Source organism: Phalacrocorax aristotelis, chromosome 3, assembly GCF_949628215.1.
Source record: "Phalacrocorax aristotelis chromosome 3, bGulAri2.1, whole genome shotgun sequence".
Classification (NCBI taxonomy): domain Eukaryota; kingdom Metazoa; phylum Chordata; class Aves; order Suliformes; family Phalacrocoracidae; genus Phalacrocorax; species Phalacrocorax aristotelis.
In genome coordinates this window covers 113643886-113664450 of record NC_134278.1, presented here as the reverse complement: position 1 = coordinate 113664450, position 20565 = coordinate 113643886, and the positions used below count along the sequence as shown (strand labels likewise).

General features: G+C 42.8%; 1 protein-coding gene across 4 annotated transcripts in view; it reads left to right on the top strand.

Moving 5' to 3' along the window:
• The window catches only part of DAAM2 (dishevelled associated activator of morphogenesis 2), a 210196-nt gene extending 190683 nt beyond the window's left edge, over positions 1-19513 (top strand). For all 4 annotated transcript variants that reach the window (XM_075089130.1, XM_075089132.1, XM_075089129.1 and 1 more), the window contains 6 exons: positions 226-394; positions 2182-2289; positions 3756-3816; positions 8446-8577; positions 16184-16354; positions 17069-19513. In XM_075089130.1, the coding sequence (XP_074945231.1) occupies positions 226-394; positions 2182-2289; positions 3756-3816; positions 8446-8577; positions 16184-16354; positions 17069-17284 (857 nt within the window). In that variant the 3' untranslated portion in view covers positions 17285-19513. The remainder of the gene's footprint in view (positions 1-225; positions 395-2181; positions 2290-3755; positions 3817-8445; positions 8578-16183; positions 16355-17068) is intronic.
• Positions 19514-20565: the final 1052 nt, after the last annotated feature.

The window sequence follows — 20565 nt, the reverse complement described above, 5'->3', positions numbered from 1 at the left end:
GGGTTTAGAAGAGCATCCTACAGGCTAGATATAGTGCAGCTTCCTTCCAGTTGTCCTGGTTCTGGAAATGTAGGTGTGGGAAGGACAGCGCACACATAGACAGTGTTGCAGCATTTGCTAGGCAGTAGTTAGTTGGGCATTTTAGGGTGCTTCAAATTAAGGGCCCAAGCAGACTAAAACCAGCTGCTGTGCAATAACGTGTTCATTTTTTTTTCTCTTTTCAAGCCATTCTTCTGGCATCCAAAGAACTCATCCGAAGCAAGCGTTTGAGGCAACTACTGGAGGTAGTTCTGGCCTTTGGGAATTATATGAACAAGGGCCAAAGGGGAAGTGCATATGGCTTCAAAGTCTCCAGCCTGAACAAAATTGCAGACACCAAATCCAGCATAGACAGGTAGGCTAGAAGGCCGTAAATGAGCTAGTTAAGTTACTGTGCTGCTGCATCTCTTATCATAGTGATGAAAGTGGGCTTTGTTTGGTTTTAGCTCTGTAGACCATTTAAAATGATGCCTTATTTGTCATTTAAGTAGTGCTTTTTACTCTAAAATATCCTGCAGCAGTTAAGACCAGCTATGAACATAGCACTTAAGTTCTGTTGCTTCTTTGGATAACACACATCTGTTCTTGGACTGTGTTTCTGCAACACTATGCAAAGATGACAAAATGTAGTATTTCACAAATAACTGAAATAAGCTGGGGGGGGGAGGAGGATTTCTATGGAATTTGCCCTTTATACCAAAGTTTTAAGGCCATGGTTTGCAAAAAAAGAAAACACAAAAAACTCTGAGCACAGTTTTATGCTTCCTGTGAAACATGGCATATGTTCTGTTGTAGGACTGCCATAAATTGGCCCTCTACCTCTACCTATACCAGTAATGGAACAACAAGACATAGCTCAGAGAGACTGAGCCTGGTTGCATCTAGAGCAGCTAAGGAAAATAGCTGGGTTTGGGAAGGTGGAACTTACTCTTTATGGACATGTGCTGCAGGTCTATAGTGCTACCCCATGTTTTGCCCCATATCCCAGTACTTGTTCTGGAAATTAATCAGCTCTGACTAGGAAGGGAATACCACTTCTGGGCTCCAGCAGCACTAAGGTTTTCCTGGGAGATCTCCTATGCTAGTTCTTACTAACTCGCACCTTGCTTGACTTGTGAGACCTGTCCAGACCATAGTTGTGGTGAAAGGACTTAAGGCTGTGACAGAATGAAAAAAAAGCCATAGGGAATTCATCCCTACCTAAAAGATTTTGAATTAACAATGTTCTGTTTTGACTACCATGATGTCCTTTCTGTATTCCGAGGCTAACACTGTGTACCTAGTGTTGAACATTTTTTTGCTTAATGTAGCTTGGCTTAATTTTCCATATATTCAATGTCCTGTGCATATTCTGTTCTCTCACAGTTCCCAGCTCCCAGGCTCTTGTCTGTGTGAAGCAGTGGCCATCTGCTGTCTTGCCTGTCAGTTAACGACATAACACCCACCTCAAGTAGCTGTTATGGCTGGCTGTTCTCTCTACGTGCAAAATTCACTGATGCAAAATTCATCATTTACTTTACAAATTTTCTTAAACCTTCTCCTGATATCTCATACATCTCTTTTCTATCCACTCCTACTTGAGCTGCCATTTCTTTTGTAGTGGTGAGCCTGACCGCTACTCATAAGCATAGCTGTTTCATTACTGTAGGAGTTTTCTTTGCAGCCTCTTCAATCTTCAAGGACCTTTTCATCTCTTAGTGAACTCTTAGGTTTTTTCCACATTGCCTCTGAGAACAACTAATTTCTCTATTATGAGTTAATGTCACTTTAGTACTATTAGTTGTTTATTCTGTGAAGTACCTAGGGACAAATAGTATATTGTGTTACATGATTTTCTTTTCTGTTACACCATCTACACGGATGGATGGAAGCATGCTGGTATTTCCAGAATGAATCAAGGCACAATATATTGCTTGAGGTTTTCAGAAGGGTGGTTTATAAAAGGACAATTCATTTCCGTCTGTGATACTTTTCTTTCAATAACAGAGCTGCCAACTGCTGATATATTGTTTTGTTATTCAAGCACATTTCCACCCAGATATTTTTCACTGGTTTCTCACAATCCTTCTTCCATCCTTTTCCTTCTCACCACCACCTTCCTTCTCATTTCTCCCTTCTCTCTTTTTTTTTTTTTCTTCCTAGGAATATTACACTGTTACACTACTTAATTATGATCTTTGAAAAGAATTATCCAGATATCCTAGATATTCAGTCTGAGTTGCAGCATCTTCCAGAAGCAGCAAAAGTCAAGTAAGTCCAGTGCTATTACTTGTTCCCAGAGCTGGAGTTCCCAGTGATTTCTGTGAACTTAATGATCATCAGTTTTTTCATTGCCATATTCTAACCTCATGGCCAGCCTTACAGATAAAATGCCTTTGCTGACATTGATGTTGTACATCAATAGAGAATTTTGGTCCAAAAACATTTATAGATAACTAAATTGACATCTTTACTCAGATATGCCTCTATCTACTTTATTTCTGAATCAGACATTGTAACTAGACTGGTTGTTTTTGTAATTCACTCACCATGTTCTGTGGTTGTTCATCTAAGTCGCGTGCTATTTTTTCTGGATAACTGAATGTTTGTTTCTAAGGCAGAGTCAATCAAGCACAGAGGCTATAGTAAGCCCCTTTCAGCAAGATCATTCAAACTTTTGCACAGATCAGTCTTGCGCAGAAATGTGGAAAGCATCACGCTTTCTGCACAAATTTCAATGATTTTTTTTTTCCATTTCTGTAGGTGTTTGTGGAAAATGAATACACAGGCCATCCCCCAAAATACTAGAATTTTTTCTTTCCAAAGCACTGCTCAAAAACACTTTTGCATATTATTTGCCCACCCATGATTCTTTGTATAGGGAAGTACTCCAGCTAATGAAAGACAAGTAAAAAAAAAAAAAGTAGATTCACACTTAAAGGCATTTACTAAGGCTTTAGTGGTATTTTTGAGATGTAAACTATTACTCACCAAATAGTTGGAGGATATTCCTGCTGACTCACAAATAGGTACTAATTAGTTACCTGGAAATTAAAAGTCCTTTTTTTCATACAAGTCCTAGAAACAAAACTCGTGTTTGTATATGATGAGCAGAAATTCAGTACACTTGTGTCTACAGAAGCACATATTAACATTAACTGTAGGGTTATATGCTCAGTTACAATGTAAGCTTGCAAGGACTACCATATTGTAAAAATGCACATGGAAAAAAACAGTGTTTGGACTGTGAGGAAGACAAAAATCATATGTACATGTAAATGAATTGCTAATGGGATTCAGTAGTTAAGTGCTTCAAGAATCATATGTAGAGTTAGTCTGAGACCCCAGTAATGTGTGTGCTAAAGCTGGGGTCCTTGCTTATGTGTCAGCTGATTACTGCAAGCTGGCCATGTGGCATATGCTCCTTGCTGGAGGGTCAGGCTCAGCTCACAGGGCAGATGTTCTGAGGTCAACCCCCCTCTTCTTCCCAGGAAAATCCCAGTCGTCAATGTGACCACAGGCAAGCAGGGTCCGCCTCATCTTACATCTCATACAGAAAACAGCACAGAGCATTAACAGACCCCCTTCCCCTCGTTTCTAGTCATCTGGTGTGGCTGGTGCCAGAGGCCAGATACCAGGCTTGATGGGCCAATGGTCTGTTCTGCTGCACAGTTCCTGTATCCCTGTGTAACACTGCCCTTTTTGTCTTATCTGCTCTGCATCTGTCTCCTGTGCAGCCTAGTAGAGCTGGAGAAGGAAGTCAACAACATAAAGACCGGATTGAAAGCTGTTGAAGCTGTAAGTATCTGAAGGTTTCCAAAGCGCTGTACTTAAAATATCTCACTCAGAATCAGGGGCACTATATATTTTATGATAAGAGAAAGTGGGCTTTCTTTTTCCATTCCTTTCCATTCCATGCCAGAATGCATTAACCAAGAAAAAACAAATAAAAGCTTCTCATGTGGAGATCCCGCTGATGATCTTAGCAGACTTAAAACTAATGAAAAGCTGGTTTGATCTTAGCCTGAAAAGTAAAAGGACAGTTTGACAAATGGCATGGACTAAAAGAAGAAAAAAAATTCATGCTCTTTCTTACTGAGGGATGGCTGGCTGGTGTTTCACATGGTTCTTGGAGTAGTAGTAAACAGGTAGTTTATATGCAACCCTAACCTATCCTAAGCATTCCTTGGGAAGGCAAAGGAAAAGACAGACTAGTTAAAGATAAAAGAACTGAGCTGGCAAGCAAAGCAACAATGGCATTTTTTCCTGCTATTAATGAAAGCCTTTTAAACCAGACTTAGGTTGCCTGTGTTCAATTTGTACTTAGGTAGTACAGAGCCTTCCATCTCAACAGAGAACAGTACAAATGGTGCATTGATGCCGTTGTGTGTACTGAATTATAAGACTGGAAGATGAGGGATGGGCCTAAATGCTCCCTGGAGTCTCAACTTCATGTGTCAGCTGCAGTTCCCCAACCTGGAAGCCTTCTTTAGTTAACGTGTTGGGTTTGCTCCTGTGGAAAACTCCAGCCTTCCCAGGGCAGGAGAGCACAAAGTGGGACACTGTGTTTGGTGGCAGGAGGTAGGAACTCTCATATTTGCCTCTTGCTTATGCCACTGACATATGTGTCTGGCTTTGAACAACCCCATGTGTTTGCCTCCTCTTTGTGAAATGGCAGCTACGGATACCTACCTCACACAAGGGCTGATATGAGGAGCAGCAAGTTAGTGTTTGCACGGCAGTTGAAAAAGTAAAGATTAAAGGCTAAAGTCACTCTGTTGTCTCTGTCCCTTAACGTCTCCCATTGTGCTGGTTTTGGCTGGGATAAAGCTGATTTTCTTCATAGTAGCTAGTGTGGGGCTATGTTCTGGAGTGAGCAAACAGGTGTGTGGTGTTTAGCTGCCTGCCGGGTTAAATCACAACACCAATCATCTGCACAGATAAGCATATGCTGACCCTAAGAACATCATTGTCTCTTTCTGCAAGTATAGGAACAAAATCCTGTGTTCAGGTTGGTGCTGGCATCTCTTGCCTGTTGGATATACTAAGGCAAGGGTAGTGCTGAGAGACAAGGCAGAGGTCTTTGGAACTCAAGAAGGTCCCTGCCAAGTTTAGCTGTTCTTTGCCCTTTCAAACAGGGTTTTATTAGTCACACTTCTGAGTGTCCCTCTGTCTTTAGGGTGTTTCACCTGTCTTTGTCAACTCATGTCAGCTTAATGCTACTGGAGCATTCCAGATGGGGAGCATCCTGCACTGGGACTGCTGGCAAAGGGACCAGCTATTAGGAATTGCATTGTGTGGTTTCTGTGCAAGGATTACCTATCTATAAGGAACTAACACAGGACCCTCCAGTTGTTCTCATCCACTGAGGTAGACAGTGATGCCTTCATTTTCCTTTCATCTGGCCTGAGCTTGATTTGGCTCTGGGGGTAGAGGAAAGGACCTTTGTTCTGTCAGTGGTCCCCAGGCTGCCTGCCTGGCTGTCTCCAGCAGTTCATCATGTAATTAGCCAGTGATCCTCTTATGAAAAAACAAACTTTCCAAACCTTATTTCTGGATTGTTGGGGTAAGGGAGAATGCTGCAATGAGGAGAGATACTGCTGCATACATGGAGCGCAGTGTTTGGGAATTAAAAGCACCTGTAAAGGGAAGGCTGACGTGGAGTTCATGACATGAAGAGAGGCCCGGTTTTGACTGGGAGAGACAATTCCCCCCCTTTGAAATGTGAGTACATACTTCTATTTTTCTTTCTGTGATTGGGCATTTGTCCTTTTGCCTTTACAGCCAATTTTTCTTCTCTTTCCCATACATGGATTCCATGGGCAACCTCTCCTTCCCATTCAATCACCATCTTCCCTCCTCGGTCTTCTCCCTGCTATGGTATTTTTCTTCTGGGGCTGCCAGCACCTCCCAGTCTGCTTGCTCAATTTGTGGTTTTCTGGCGTGTAAAAAGCAGCACTATAGCAACAATAGAAGATCACTGTCAGGTGGAAGGGGGAGGAGGGGAAGGTGTGATTCTTGATTCCATTCCAGTGTGTTCTCACCACAGCCTTGGCTCCTGTGACTGAGAAGTTTCTTCAAGGCCCCTTAAGAATAGAAAGCTAAAAATAGTTTCATAGTCAGATGTTCTTAAAGGTACTACTAACACTTTGCCTTCCTGGACTTGCAGCTTCTTTGTAGAAATAAGACATACTCATTTTCAAGACATGCATGCAGCTGTTGCCTTTGTGTAGGGTGCTCCCAGAAGGACAGCTAAGTAGTTCTTGGTCTTCTCCAAATCAGGAAGTGAATTCTGACAGCAAAGCCCTTCTCTCACACAGCAAGGAGATCATAACCACCGCTTGAGAAACTACTGCCATGGCTGACTCATTTCATCTCTCTAGAGAACCACCATCCCAGCCCACAAGAGGCAGTACTAGCTTCTGCCATTTTGCTGTTATGACTAGTATAGACCATTTCTAGAAGATACAGAGGAGTTCCTTATTCTCTGGCTGATTACATAGTCAAGCGGGTTACTTGTGTGGTTTTTTTTTTTTTTATTTTGGAAGAATTATTCTGAAGGGAAGGACTGAATTTGAAATTGAAGCGCAGACCACCTAACATTACTTCTACTTTGAAAAACATTGCTCTCCAGTAACGGTCCCAAATGCCATAGCTGTCAACAGTGAGTAAGATGACAGAACTGTTATACACACCTGCTTGGGGGCAGAGGGTGGGTGGCGAGAGGGGGGAGAGTAGAACAACTTTCAGCTAAAATTAACTTAAAAGTTAGAATGGGAGAGTGTGGCTGAAAAAACCTGCATAATTCTTAGAAGCAAGTGAAGTGACATTTCATTTCCTGTACTTGTAAGGTCCAATTCAAAGTGATTGTAACATAGAGACAATTCATTGCAAAGTGATGTAACTGAGTAGTGCCCCCGGGACCGTTCCTTGTGATGTGTTAGGAAAACCAGTGGAGAAGTGGATATAATATAAAGCAGGGGAAGTAGCACTTCTTTAATGTGGACTTTTCTCCGGCCACCTGCTCATTGCTTTTCCTGCCCCTTTTCTGCCTTGTGGTCTTTCCTTGTAGTGGTTACATTCTCTTTCCAACTCACATCGGACCAGAAGATATATCACATCTGGTTTTAGATTGTTGATGGCCAAAGCCATTCTTTGCATTCAGCAGCACTGTGGAGCAAATCCCAAGCAGTCTCTCCATATAGGTGCTTATGTACTTACCCATTTGGCTCTGTGAACCAGTATTTTGGTGACCAGTAACAGAGAGCAACAAACAAGCATGTAGCTGGAGTTGCAGCCAGCACAAAAATATTTTCTTCCAAAGGGAACAGAGGGTCAGATTGCAACCTGACCTGCTGTTTCATGCTGCTTTCCCTACAGAGAAAGTAAGGCTTTCTTTCCCACTGATTATTCAGCGGAGAATAAAGATGAGGCCCAGATTACAATTTCATTGTCCCCATGAGACTGTCAACAGCACACAAGCCAAGCACAGGCACGGGAAACTGCCAGTCTCACTATAACTTAGGCATTTTGAGGAGCTCTGTAGCTCTTTCCATAACACAAGCATGGTGAACAGAGTAAGGGTAATCTTGGCTTAAGACTAAACAACTTCAGCCAGAAAGAAAGAATCTTAACAATATTTTTTTTTTGTCCTTCTGTAGGTAGCAGACAAATAGAGCTTAGTTTCCTATGGGTTTATGTCTTGTCTTCCCCCCCCCTCCCCCTCCATGAATCTTCTTATTGCAATGCCCGCAGTTTATAACACTATGATTTTTATGACATCCAAGCTAATGCTTACTGGTTAGCAGGGTGCTAGCAGATGTTGTATCTGACAACTTTCTGATTGTTCTTCAATGGGAGAACCAATTTTGATATCTTTTTGCTGCCCACCTAATGCTTTTCAGAGAACTAAAGGGGAGATACAGAGCTAGGAACTATATAGATTATTCACACATGTACATATTTCCCCAAGTGTACAGCCTTTTGAGTCACCGTGGGAAGAGAAGATGGAGGGAAACTCACTATTAAACATTTCAAATTCATTTGCTACACAATCTGAGTTCTCTATTATTTGTCATTTTGCACAGGAAAAAAATGCAACATATCACATACTTGATGCTTAATTTATACAGTTGTATTAGAAATTCAACATGTTGATGGCTTTCTTGGGAGTGCTTGTTGTTTGATGGTAAAGGGAACTGTTACTAAGACCAGTCTTCATCCCACCTTAACCTTCCTTCTCATGCTGAAAAGGCAAAACCTTTGGTTTAGTGAGAAAATGGGTTCTGAGATACAGCTCCGGATGAATGCGTGAGGAGTGAGCATGCACTACGCTGAGTGAAATAGATGGGCTTCCCTGCTCCCTTCCTTGTCAGGAAGGAATCTTTGATGCTTGCCTGTCTATATCTCTTACTTCATCTCTTTCAGGAACTGGATTATCAGAAGAGACGCATACGGGAATCAGGGGACAGGTTCGTTCCCGTCATGAGCGATTTCATCACTGTGGCCAGTTTCAGCTTCTCGGAGTTAGAAGACCTTCTCAATGAGGCTAGAGACAAGGTAAGAACACCTTTTGAAGTGTTTGGGGTTTCACTGTCTCAGTCAAAAGCCTGAACCAAAATGGAAGCAGCAATTTCAGATGCTGGGACTGTAGTGGAAACTATGATAGACACTGAAAGTGTTTTAGGCTGAAATTTCTTTCTTTTCCCAGTCTGGTCTGTAGTCATTTAGAATATATTTTGGGATTAAAAGAAGGTTCAGTGCTCTTGCTCACTGCTTGGTAATCTTCCTTAATATTATCCATGTGTGGCATAGAATTGCAATGGTAATGTCTGTACCAGGATACCACACCATGCCTTGGTGTTGAAGGGACTGCCTTTTCAGGAATCTCTTAAAAAGAGGTTCTTTGGTGATTAGCGATAGTGACCTCATACCTTTTACCTTCTGCTTCTGACTTCATCCCACTCTGCTCATTCAGCTGGGGACATTTGTTCTTCATTTCTTTCCTTTAAAAATGCACCTCTGGGTAGTTTGGTAACCCTGAATACCTGATCTTTTCCACTTATGCTTCTCTGTTACTGTTTGTATTTCATTGCAAGGATAGAAATCCCAAACATGGGTGGTTTGTCCAACATCCTTGGATCCTTCTTACACAGCCAGCACTACGTGCGTTTTACTCATCAGGTGCTGCTGTGATCATTTTGTCCTCTCACTGTCTGCATCTCCGTTACCAGATTTATACAACTAAGGAGGCGCTTGTTCTTTGCTGGTGATTGGAATCTGGCACTAATCCCCCTGTCTTTCAGCTGAATGAGGAAGAATTTATACAAAAAGATCATAAGCATATGAAAATGTTTAGAGAAGAGCAAGTTCTAAAGTAAACTATATGTAATGGCAAATCTGCCTTTGCTGGCTGGCACGTTAAAAGTGTTTGGCTTTATGAAGGAAGTGTGTTATTCCTTTTGGATTGAATTTTTTCCACCGCTGGTGTCAGTCCTTGTAGTGTTAAGGGAACTATTGCATTATTAATGAAACCTGTATGGTTGGATTGGTAGCCCCTACATTTTGAAGGATAGGCAAAATACAGGCTGAGGATCTGAACAGAACGATTCCTCACTCATCCAGTTGCTCTGCAGTAATGTCATTCTGTAATTCAAAAGCATTTCTTTGCTGTGGAGATGATGTTGGTAATACTGACTTGCAGCTGCAAACACCAGGAGCTACTGGCTGTCAGGTAGAGCTAGCTGCCCTGGCAAATGCCAGTGGGGCAGTAGTTATTACAGCACTCTGAAGGCAAAGCTGGGCTAACACTGTTAATATTGTAAAGAAATTTTGTGCAGAATAATGTGCCTATTTTTTTCATTGCTCTCATGTTGCTTTAGAAGATTCAAAGCAGTTCCGACAATAATGTTCACACCATATTGGCTTTATAATCACAAAAACAATATTTTACATTCTTTGCCTCCCTTAAATTTACTGAAAAAACTTCATTTTTCTATGGTTTGGGGGCTTCTCTTTTACAACTGGGTAGATTTTTCAACTTTATTACAGTTAGGTGCACATTTCTGGAAGCAAATTCACTCTGTCCTTGCCTTAGACTGCCCGCTTTTGGTTTGGTGTTATAGATGGCAGTGGTCCTTTCATTTGTCACACTAGGACAAAAGCTCAATACAGATTCTTGTCAGGGGTTAAAAACCAGCAAGTGTTACATTTACAGCACAGCAATGCAACTTTTCTTGATCAGGCACTTGCAGGAAAAATGCCATTCTCTTGCTTTAAGAATAACCAGGGGATCTCCCTACAGACAGACCAATATGTCTGGAAGTTGTTGCACGTGTTTTTAGACATAGCCAACATAAAGGACTCGACATAAAGAGATGTTTTATTTTAATGACTATAACATGCTTAGGAAATGTTTCTCTACCTTCTCCTCACACACCCTTACTATGTTTGAACACATGCCATTCCAACTTCTGCTCAACCTATGGCTTTGGTTCTTCCACTTGCAAAAAGCTGCTTTTGGACTCTTAAAAGGGAACTGTCTGTCCTTACCAATGCTGAGCTATTTCTCATGTTCACCTCATACTATTTTCCCGTTCTCTTCTTCCTCTTTTTCCTCATTTTTTCTTAAAAAAGGGAAAAAGAAAGCTGGAAGTTTTCAACAAACCAGATGTGCTTTGCAAAGCCTGTAACATCTTCCAACCTCAGTGGGCTCTCTTTGTTTGTTGAATCACAAGCTTTTTTCTTACCATGGAAACCTACTATAACAGCCAATTAAAGGAAGAGAAGGACCAAGACATCTGATTATCCTGTTCTTTTTTGATTTCTCAAAGCAAAGCAAATTGAAAAAAAAAAAGGTAGTGGGAGAGGGAAGAATTTTAAAAATATCCTAATGAGCCCAGGAAGAATTGGTCTGGTTCACAGATTTATTAATAATAATGAAACCCTAGTTTTAACAGCTGGCGTTGGATATCCTTCTAAATATAGATGTGGCTAATTGATTGTCATAAGTTAATCAGAGCCATGTTTTCTCAGCTGGGATTTAAAACAATACAAATTATCTTTTCAAACCTGGGAAGTTGTTTTTTTTTTTTTAAATGTCTTTAGTATTAGCAAAAATAATTTCTTTATTCCTTTAAGTTATGGAAAAAATCCATTACCAAGGTGTGGTGCTGACCTTCTCTGTAGACAATATTTTTCACAAACCCATGCAGTACTATTTTTGGCCTTTTTGCTTAAACAGGACCATTTACAACTAGTGGCCATGGGAAGGAAGTGATATTTTAAATTTAAAGGGCCAGGTTGTCAGATGCAGGCATCTGTTTGCAAACGAAGCCTTGTAACTGTGCTTATCTTCATGCAGTAAACAGATGGCTTGGTTAAGAACTGATTGAAAACTTAGACCAACTCTTTAAATGGGCTCCCTAGCACAGCTGGTTCTTGTTCTTTTTGTGTTTTTCTCACTTTCAATACCACTTTATAAGGGAATATATAGATTAGATCAAGGGATAATGTTTTCTGACATTTCCCATAAACTGGATGGTGGGGGCAGGAGAAAGTTAAATGCTGCCCTGGAACCCTTCACCGGTTTTTAAGCGTTTGAACAGATGAAAAATTGACTTTTTACATTAAAAAATAACAGAATGGGGTTGAATTTTGTTTGTGAAAATTTTTCCATGTGTTTCTGTGGGGAAGCAATGAAAATGCCCAGGCAGAGGAATGGTGACCTCCCATGGTACGAATTTTATTTTCCTACTTGAAAAAGGTGACATTTGCCCTGTATGAAGCTTTACAACATACTTAAATGTTGACAGGTATGAACTTAGATCACTAGACTGCTTCATAGCTGTTCTACCTTGTGCTTGGTTTATAACAAGCCTGTTTTTAAAACATTTTGGATCTTCCTAGAAGAACAAAGTCTGCTTAGTCAGGTATTGCCATTCCTACGATGAATATGAAACTTAAGCCTCTCTACAGAGGCACAATGGAGGCCACTGCCTGGGCAAGGCTGATGAGGCGGGTAGGAAAAATGTGCATCCTCAGTCTTTCTCATGACAGCTCCTCTTGAGCAGGGTGTTTATCATCATGGAGAAAGGAGTTCAGACTCTGCCCAGGCATTTAATAAGCTTAGCACTTATACCGTTTTGAAGAACAGCAAGGCAGTGAAAGCCAAAATCCATTTAAGAAAATAGTCGTTAATGGCAGAATGCTATGAAGCACACAGAAATACTGTAGTCCAAGTGCCGGTTGGCACTTTAGTCATTCATTTTGGGGGACTGGTATTTTCTGTCAGCTGCTGGGGCTAATGAATAAGAAATGAATCAGGACGGAGATTGAGGAAGTCAAGACAAGGTATGTTACAAAGGGCATGAGCAGTCACCACAGCCTGCTGTCAGAAACAGCCATTTGATAAATAAATTACGTAGCTGTTGTACAGTGACTTAGAACCACAGACACTTCAGGGCAGGTTGGCATCTAACATATCAGAAATGTTTATGGCACCTGTGTCTTGATTTTGGGGCTGCCAGAGTCACTGCTGAACTCCTGGGAGAATCCTTTAAGAGCATTTAGGTGCAAGGAGAGATGGTCCCAGCGCTGACTGAAATCAGCTGGGCTCTTTCTATTAACTGATCTGAATCTGTCCCATAAAGAGAGCAGACATTTCTTTTAACTGCCTCAGTGCAGCATTGGAGTCTTCATAACAGCAAACTCAGGATTACTTCTCTGGGGAAGACGGTTCATGTTGCATGGCTACATGGTATGATTTATTTGTGCATTGGCTCCTCCTGCAATAGCAGACAGCACAGACAGCAGGGAATTTTTATCATGGCTGTTTTTCTTCCTCCTCATAGAGCCCCGTTCCTGCAGTTTGCAGAGCTCTTCTGCCACTGTTTAACATTTCATTGGCAAGCACAGCAGAGTGTGTGTGCTGCTGTCCCGCTTTCCCTCTCCTTGCTAAAATGGCTTTTTAAAATAAACAACTGTCTAAACGATTTGCTTTGGCAAGAGGATGAATTCAGTGGAAAGTTTGGCAGAGGAAGCAATGCTGGCACTGAGCTCGTGGACCTGTTATATCATGGAGCTTGGGGGCCCTTATGGTGTGGAAATGAATTTTTTAATGAAAAAAATATATGCCATCCTGTGTTACAGTGGAAAACCTACTGAAACACAGATTTCCATCTTGCTTTTGCCCATGTCATCTGTCCCCAGATGACTTCAAGAATAAGCAAGTTTCAGCCCTTGTTCCGCAGTATTATAGCATGTCACAGAATTCTGGGAGCATTCCGCATGCATGAGGACTCAGCTACATATTTCACAAGTGTGCACAAGAGCAGGTACTGTTTGATTTGTATAGGGTGACACAAATCCTGTAGTGGAGAGCAGAAGAGAGGGCTGGGGTCCAGAGCACCTCCATCTGCACCGTGTTGCCTCTTATGCCTTGAGCGAGGCAGGCAGTGTGGTTTTAGTCCCTGTGTGCAGGTAGGAGCCTAAGCCTCCTACCTGGGTTGGGGAGGCTGCCTCCAGCAGCTCACTGCCCTTCATCCCAGCACCGGGGCTTTGAAAAAGTATGTGTAATCTAGAACCAGAGCTATGGGGAAACAGAAGAAGTAATAAAAACAGAGGGGTTTGTTTCAATTTAAACAGTGAAAAGACAGTGTGCCCAACTAGCTTGTGCTGGTAGCTGGGTGACAGGCCGTGCTCAGAACATTTGCAGACAACACCCCCCTCTAATGGAGACTTCCATGTACGTAGGATTCAAAAGCCCCAGGCAAGGACCCCCTCCTTTTCAACCCTTATCCTCCCTAAAAGGCTGGGAAACCCTTATGGCCACTCATGGGCTCAAACCAGCTTGGTTCCTGTGTAGCACCTCACTCATGTTTGCTGTGCACAGGAGGAATGCAGGGGACAGAGGCAGTGCATCACTAGGTACAACAGCCATCTCCTGTGGGCTGCCGCTGAACTTCAAGCGTCACAGGAGGTGGACAAGCTATCCTTCTAACTGGCAGCTCTAGTCACTGCTCCTAATTTGTGCATTATTTTCAATTTTCACAGGAGTTAACCACAAGTTAAGTGGGAAGAGATTCCAGGTAGCACATCTCCAGTGACCAATGAGCTTTAGGCACTCTCTGTGTTCAAGCAGCAGTGGCAATGCTTGTGCTGAAGCCTTTCTCTGGCACTGCTGCACCCCTGGCTGATTGGCACGCTGGAGCAGGCAAGCCAAGAAAATACAGTGCATGGAGATGCATTATCTCCCTCTGCAGTATTGACAGCCTATATTCTCTCTGATGAAGAGCTGGTGCTGGTCAGTGTGGATTACTGTAAGACTGCTGCACTTTCCTAATATTGAAGCACACTATGCCTACATTATATACAGAGAAAATACACATATGCAGAGAGGGGTGGGGAGAGAGAAAAGGTGTGCATACATGTATGTATGTGTCTTCAGAGGTTTCAGAGAAATGGTGTTAAAACAGAGAAGTAATCTATTGCTGTTTCCATACTCTGAATTCCCTCCATGACTTTCTGCTGTAGCGCTTCCTTCAACTCCTGCCATGTTTGGTAGCTCAAAGCAACTTGCATTTCTTCCAGCGGGTTTTTTTTCCCCAGATACTTTGGGTTTCTTTGTTTGTTTCTGGCTGAGAACAGAGCCTTTTTAAAGAAAAAAGAAGCTATTGCTTCAAACTGCTTTGTGGGCCTGGCACGGAAAGCAGAGGAGGGGAGATGCCGAGTGTCTCAGTGTGTGCCAGAAAGAAGCTGCTTTCCTTGGAGATTTCTATCCCCTGCAGTTGACTGGGAGATGTTGTTTATGCTTTACCTGGTACAGGGCCAAAGGGGTTTATAAGACCTGCTTCCAAACTAATTTTGCCCTTGGGATCAGAGCCTGAACCGTTTTTGTTCTTTTCCATTCTGCAAGAGCACCCACCTAAGGAAAGGGAGGCTGGGCTGTGTTAGTATGAGCTGAAGACACACACAAGAGAGTCTGAAGGCAGCCTATAACCTGCGAGAGTCTGCGTTTGGTTTGGTAAATGTTGAGGTCTGTAAGGACGCTCTGCTGCTCAGTGGTGGTATGTTAAAGTACAAGCAGGGAATGCTAGGGGAGCTGTGCATCAGGGCACTAGTGCTGTCAGGAATGTCTTCCTGGTGCTGCCTGTTGCGATACAGAGGTTTGTGAGTGAAGGTGGTTGGACAATGATACAGCTTTTGAATCTGTACACTTATATAGGAATTAGTGGGCACATGCATACGTGCTCTTGACAGACTATATGTGCATGTATTTGAGTGCATTTTGGTGAGTAGAGAGGCATGTTTGTGAGTGTGAGAGAGCAAAGAAGTGAGTACAACTACTGCAGGACTGGTGTCCAGGAGCCAGGCGTTGCTGTGAATTTACCATATCCCAATCATGACTGCCCTGTGACTGAAGTCCTGCCAGTTGGCTGTCTCCACATGTGTCCTGCAGCCTCAACATTGGTGTTTTAAAATAAAAGCCAGTTGTGATGTATTCACTCTCTTTTAAGTCTGCCTGGGAGCCCTGGCTGCTTTCCTTGCCCCTCTTTTATGCCGTGTCTGTCCATAGTCGCCTCTCTCCCAGGCAACACCCTGACTCAGAGGACTCCAGAGTGATGGATGACATGGCAAAAGACTCCTGAGAGGACAGACTGTAATGTTATTGCAAAAAAACCCTCTAACTCCAGCCATTTTAAAAGTGAGTTTGAGGGGAAGGTGGAAGGGGAAAGGATGGGCTAAAACTACTTGTTTGATAGTTAGGATGGACTAAAACTACTTGTTTCCTCAGCTAGCTCACTGTTCTTCTGTGCCCCTGTGGTCCCACAGCTTCAGCTGAGAAGTGGCCAGACAGCCGTCCTCTGAAACTACTCCATCACCCTCAGGCACTGAACATGGTTTTTTTTATATATGGACAGCTAGTTCTCTCCAGCACCATTGCTCGATGCTGCCCAAAGGATATTCAGGAGAGCAGATTCTTCAGGGACAGAGGCACCTGCCTTAAGGAGAGGCACTTCTGTTGCCAGCGGGTAGTTTCTGCTCTTGCCGCATGAATGCTCAGAGGGTATTGAATTACATGTGTGGTTACTCATAAGCTTTCCTCACTGTCTTCACCAAACTGCCTGCCTAATTATTGCTCTTGTGTTTTCTGCCCCCTTGACAGTATGCCAAGGCACTGAAGCATTTTGGAGAGAGTGAGGGCAAGATGCAGCCAGATGAATTTTTTGGCATCTTCGACACTTTCTTACAGTCATTTGCAGAGGCCAAGCAAGATCTGGAGAATATGAGGAAGAAAAAAGAAGAGGAGGAGCGCAGGGCACGCATGGAGGCAATGGTGAGGACCTGGGCACAGGAAGGTGTTTCCTTCCATCACCTTTTCATGTCTCAAGAGAGAAAGGTTGAGAGTGCCAATTCCAATGCTCATGTCCTGTCACTGTCACTGTTTTATGTCTTTCTCCCTGTCACCTCTCATTGGCATCATTCTTTTCACAAATGATGACACTTTTCCTGCTTGCTGTCCTGTCAGCTCTGAAGGGCCTACTGTTTGGGTCCTAAATTGCCCTTTTTTGGATTCAGATACCAAACCTAGCCCTGCTTGTTCTGCCCCAGCACTTTGAGGATGGTGCTGCTCCTGCCCAGTGCCAGACTATCCTGCTCTCGGGCTGCAGGCTCTGTGCCAGCATCACTTGTAGACTGTCATTTGGCACAGCTACTTTACTGGCACTATCCTACTGTAAAATTAGTGCAAAACAGCAGCAGCATAGACAGATACCATGTGTCCTCTTTGCTCCAGGGTGGTAGTGCTTTGTGAGGCAAACATACAATGGTACTCATTGTTCATCTCTCCTGCCCTCTGCTTACCTATGCAGAAGGGAAGCCCAGCGTGGTTGCCTGTTGCTCTTGGCACAGGTAACGGCCTTGTGGATAGGATCCTGATCTCTTTTTTTCGCTAAACTGTACTGATGCATCTTAGCTGCTTCTTGGCAGTGCACCTAGTGATCTGGCACCTTGGTTAGCTAATCCTGAAGTTTTGTGTCTTTCTCCACAGCTAAAAGAGCAGAGGGAAAAAGAGAGGCGACAAAAGAAAGCAAAAGCTGGAAGCATCTCTGAAGAGAGTGGGGAGTTTGATGACCTGGTGTCAGCATTAAGGTCGGGTGAAGTCTTTGACAAAGACATATCCAAGCTCAAGCGTAACCGCAAGCGTTCGGGGAACCAAGGCCTAGAGACAAGCCGGGAGCGGGTGGTGACAAAGCTAAATTATTAATTACAAGAGGAAGAAAAATAATAAACCAAAAGAAGGTGATGAAAAAGTGCAAAACAAGGAAGAAGAATGTGTGCGATGGCGCCTTTCTGACAGCTGCTCCAAAGGATTTCTTTGGTCTGTGGCTAGAGACGTAGAGATGTTACCTTTCCATGATCAGCTTTCCTTTCATCCCTCTTCTGTGCTCCTAATTTGAACCATTATAAAAGTGCCTCTGAGGAGCCAGCAGGGTCTGCGACTGGGCCATGCAGAGCTGACAGATTTGCTTCTGGGAGTTTGTTGTGTCATCAAAGGCCTCATGGTGATGACAGAACGTACTTGGGCCTTGCAGACTGCCTCACTGCTGGAGAAAGATAATTTTCTGTGTGCCAAAGTAAAAACTAGTCACACTCTCCATCTTGCTGATAATAAGCAAGACTAATTTCAGAGCAGCTCTGTAAGAACCTGTTGCTTCTTCAAGATCTAGACTGGCCTCCAGGAGCTTGCCAAGATGCGGTTCTCGAGGTTTCCAATTCCCTTCCAGAATTGGATTTTATAAGCCATTGATTAGCACCTGGAAAATGCTTTTGATCTCGTGTTCTGTATAGTATTTTTGTGTGGCCTACACTGTCCAAAGCAATTAATGCTTAGATGGAAGCATCAGGTACTGGAACAAATTGAAATTCAAGAATCAGGATCAACATAAAATACTTTGCAAAAGTCTTTCGGATTCTGCTTTTCTAGAAGCAGTGCTCTGGAATTTGTTGACGGTTGAGCCTCGAAGTTATGAAATGCATCTTCTAGGAAAGAAGCTGTGGCTTTTCTTTAGAAAACTAAGCCACTGCCAGGGTGGGATTACAAGTAAATGAATGTGGAGCCTGTTGTCATTGCTGGAGGGTGGGTGGGAAACAGCAGAATGTTTCTTACCTGTTTGCGCAAGATTTCTTAGCACAGCCCAATAGAAATCAGGAGCTCCCTCGTATCATCCACAAGTCACAAGCAGCAAAAAGCAAATGGGGTCACTGGCTGCAAGAAATGAGGTTTCTCTTCCACTTGATGCTATACTAGCTGTGATTGCTGTTGGCATGGACTGATCTTTCTAACAGGCTGACCTTCACTGCACACCCCGCACTCGTGCCTAGGGGAATCACATAACTCAGTAGGATACGAATGGTGTTGAAGGAGAGCCTTAGAGCCCACAGCCTTTTTGCAGGGATCACTTGGGATGAACCAACAGAGGGACCTGTAATGAAAAGTGAGAATTTTTCCAGGAGGACATGGAATTGTGTAAGCCAAGTGCGCTTTGGAGATGGGATAATTAATAAGAAAAAAAATTGTATTTAAGCTACATGTATGAAGCACACAGACAAAAAGCAAAGAATCCCAGGAAGAGGCCTGAATTCTGAATTCTGTGTGTCTTCATGGCTCTAAGACAAGGATTGGATTGTGTAGGCTGTCATGGGCTTTTTTTAAAAAAAAAAAAAATCTTGTCTTCCTTTTTTATTATCTTCCCTGGAGAAGAAAAAGGAGAAAAGAAAGAAACGGTGATGGATTCTTCCTCCTAGATGGGAAGAAAAGAGAGAACACTTGAGAAGAGGGACCCACCATCTACAAACTATGCATCAAGAGTCAACAGCACAAAATGTCAAGGAATCCCAGGGAAGTGAAAAAATCTCTATTTGTCACTTTAATAATTTGGTTCGATTTTTCTCTGAATGTCACTCAACCTCAGGCTCTGCACCAGGTCTGCAGAACAGAACTTCCTCTGCCATGCACGCTGCCTGATCAGTATTATACACTACCAATATTGGAGAAGCAAACTGTGGTGGTTTTCTGAACATTTTGAGAGCAAAATAATTATGTAAACTATGGAAAGAAGCAAAAAAGTCAGCATTGTTTAATGTTTCATTGTTTACTGAATTTTAAGTCTCCCACCCCACTATTTCCCTATTTACAACATTCCAGACTGACGCGCCTCTGTATAATATTCATCGTAAAGAGCTGGTATCTTACAAGAGCTGGGTGCATTCTCCTCCCTTACTATCCCACTCCCCTTCTGGGATTAGCTATTAACAGCAATGGCCGTTGCAGTGGACACAAGCACCTTGTAGAACAAAGACTGTATTTCATAAAGGTTTTTGAAAGTTTAAGAAAAACTCTCACTTTTTTTAAGCATTTTTATTTTAAATGACAAAATGGATTTTTAGAAATGTCTCTTGTAAATTATATTAACGAGCTCCTTGCTGCTCCCTGAAGTAGACATGCTATATCCCAGCCCTTTTGTTTGACTTGGTTTAAAGCATGCCATATAACCTATGCCATGTAAGTCGTATGAGAGGTGGTAATACGTGCCAAATTGGTATACAGTGGAGTTTAGATGTGGATAATCCCTGAATTCCAAAGATGATGCTTTTAGGGATTAGAACACTGTAGGTTTTTCCCCCTCTTTGTTCCCCCTGGGTTTAGGACTCACCCAGAAATTCAGGTGTAGTGCCAAGGTCAGCCCTGGTGCAGGACGATGCGACTCATGGCTCTGTCCAATTTACGGCTGCTTGCTTGCTCCCCAGGTACTTGTTTGATAAGGCAGACTGTCAGCATGGCAGTGCTGTCAGGGAAGAAACACCTCAGGGCAAAACCCTTGAATATACATACAGCATTCCCCCCCGCCCCAGTATTTGTCAAACCAGGTTTATGCTGTGCTTGAAACTGAAGTCACTTTGCCAGGCCACAAATGTAGCAAAAGCAGAGAGAGTGATAAACCCTCTGTCCATTTTTGTACACAGTTCAACCCCAATTTAAAGAGGTCCTATAAAATGGTACGTGGTGCTTCGGCCACACTGACAGAGTTAAAGAAAGCTGCTGTAGTTTTGCCACCTCCTTGACTCATACGGAAATAATGAGAGATTGTGCAACTCCTATAAATCAGCTGTGGGATACTTATTACTGGGATGGACAGAAAGCTCAGAGTCATGGCCCTGATTCACTGCAGCTCAACTTTCTCAGCACTCCAGTGCCCCAAACACTTGTTTTGAATCTGTGATGGTGGCTGAAGGCTTTGTTCAGCATGCTGGACAGTCCCCCTGGCTCTAGACTCCATGGTGAATGTTCATAAAGAGGGTTTTGGAAAAGCTCAGTTACACACTGAGGCAAGCAGTGACTTCATATAAGTGGTGAGAAGCAGAGAGGTCCATTAATAGATCTACTGTATAAGATGAGGCTGTCACATAGAAGATAAGGAAAAATGTTGGCTCTGCTCTAGGATGTGATATCAGATTCTTGCTGAAGCCAAGTTTGTCCTTGTTTGT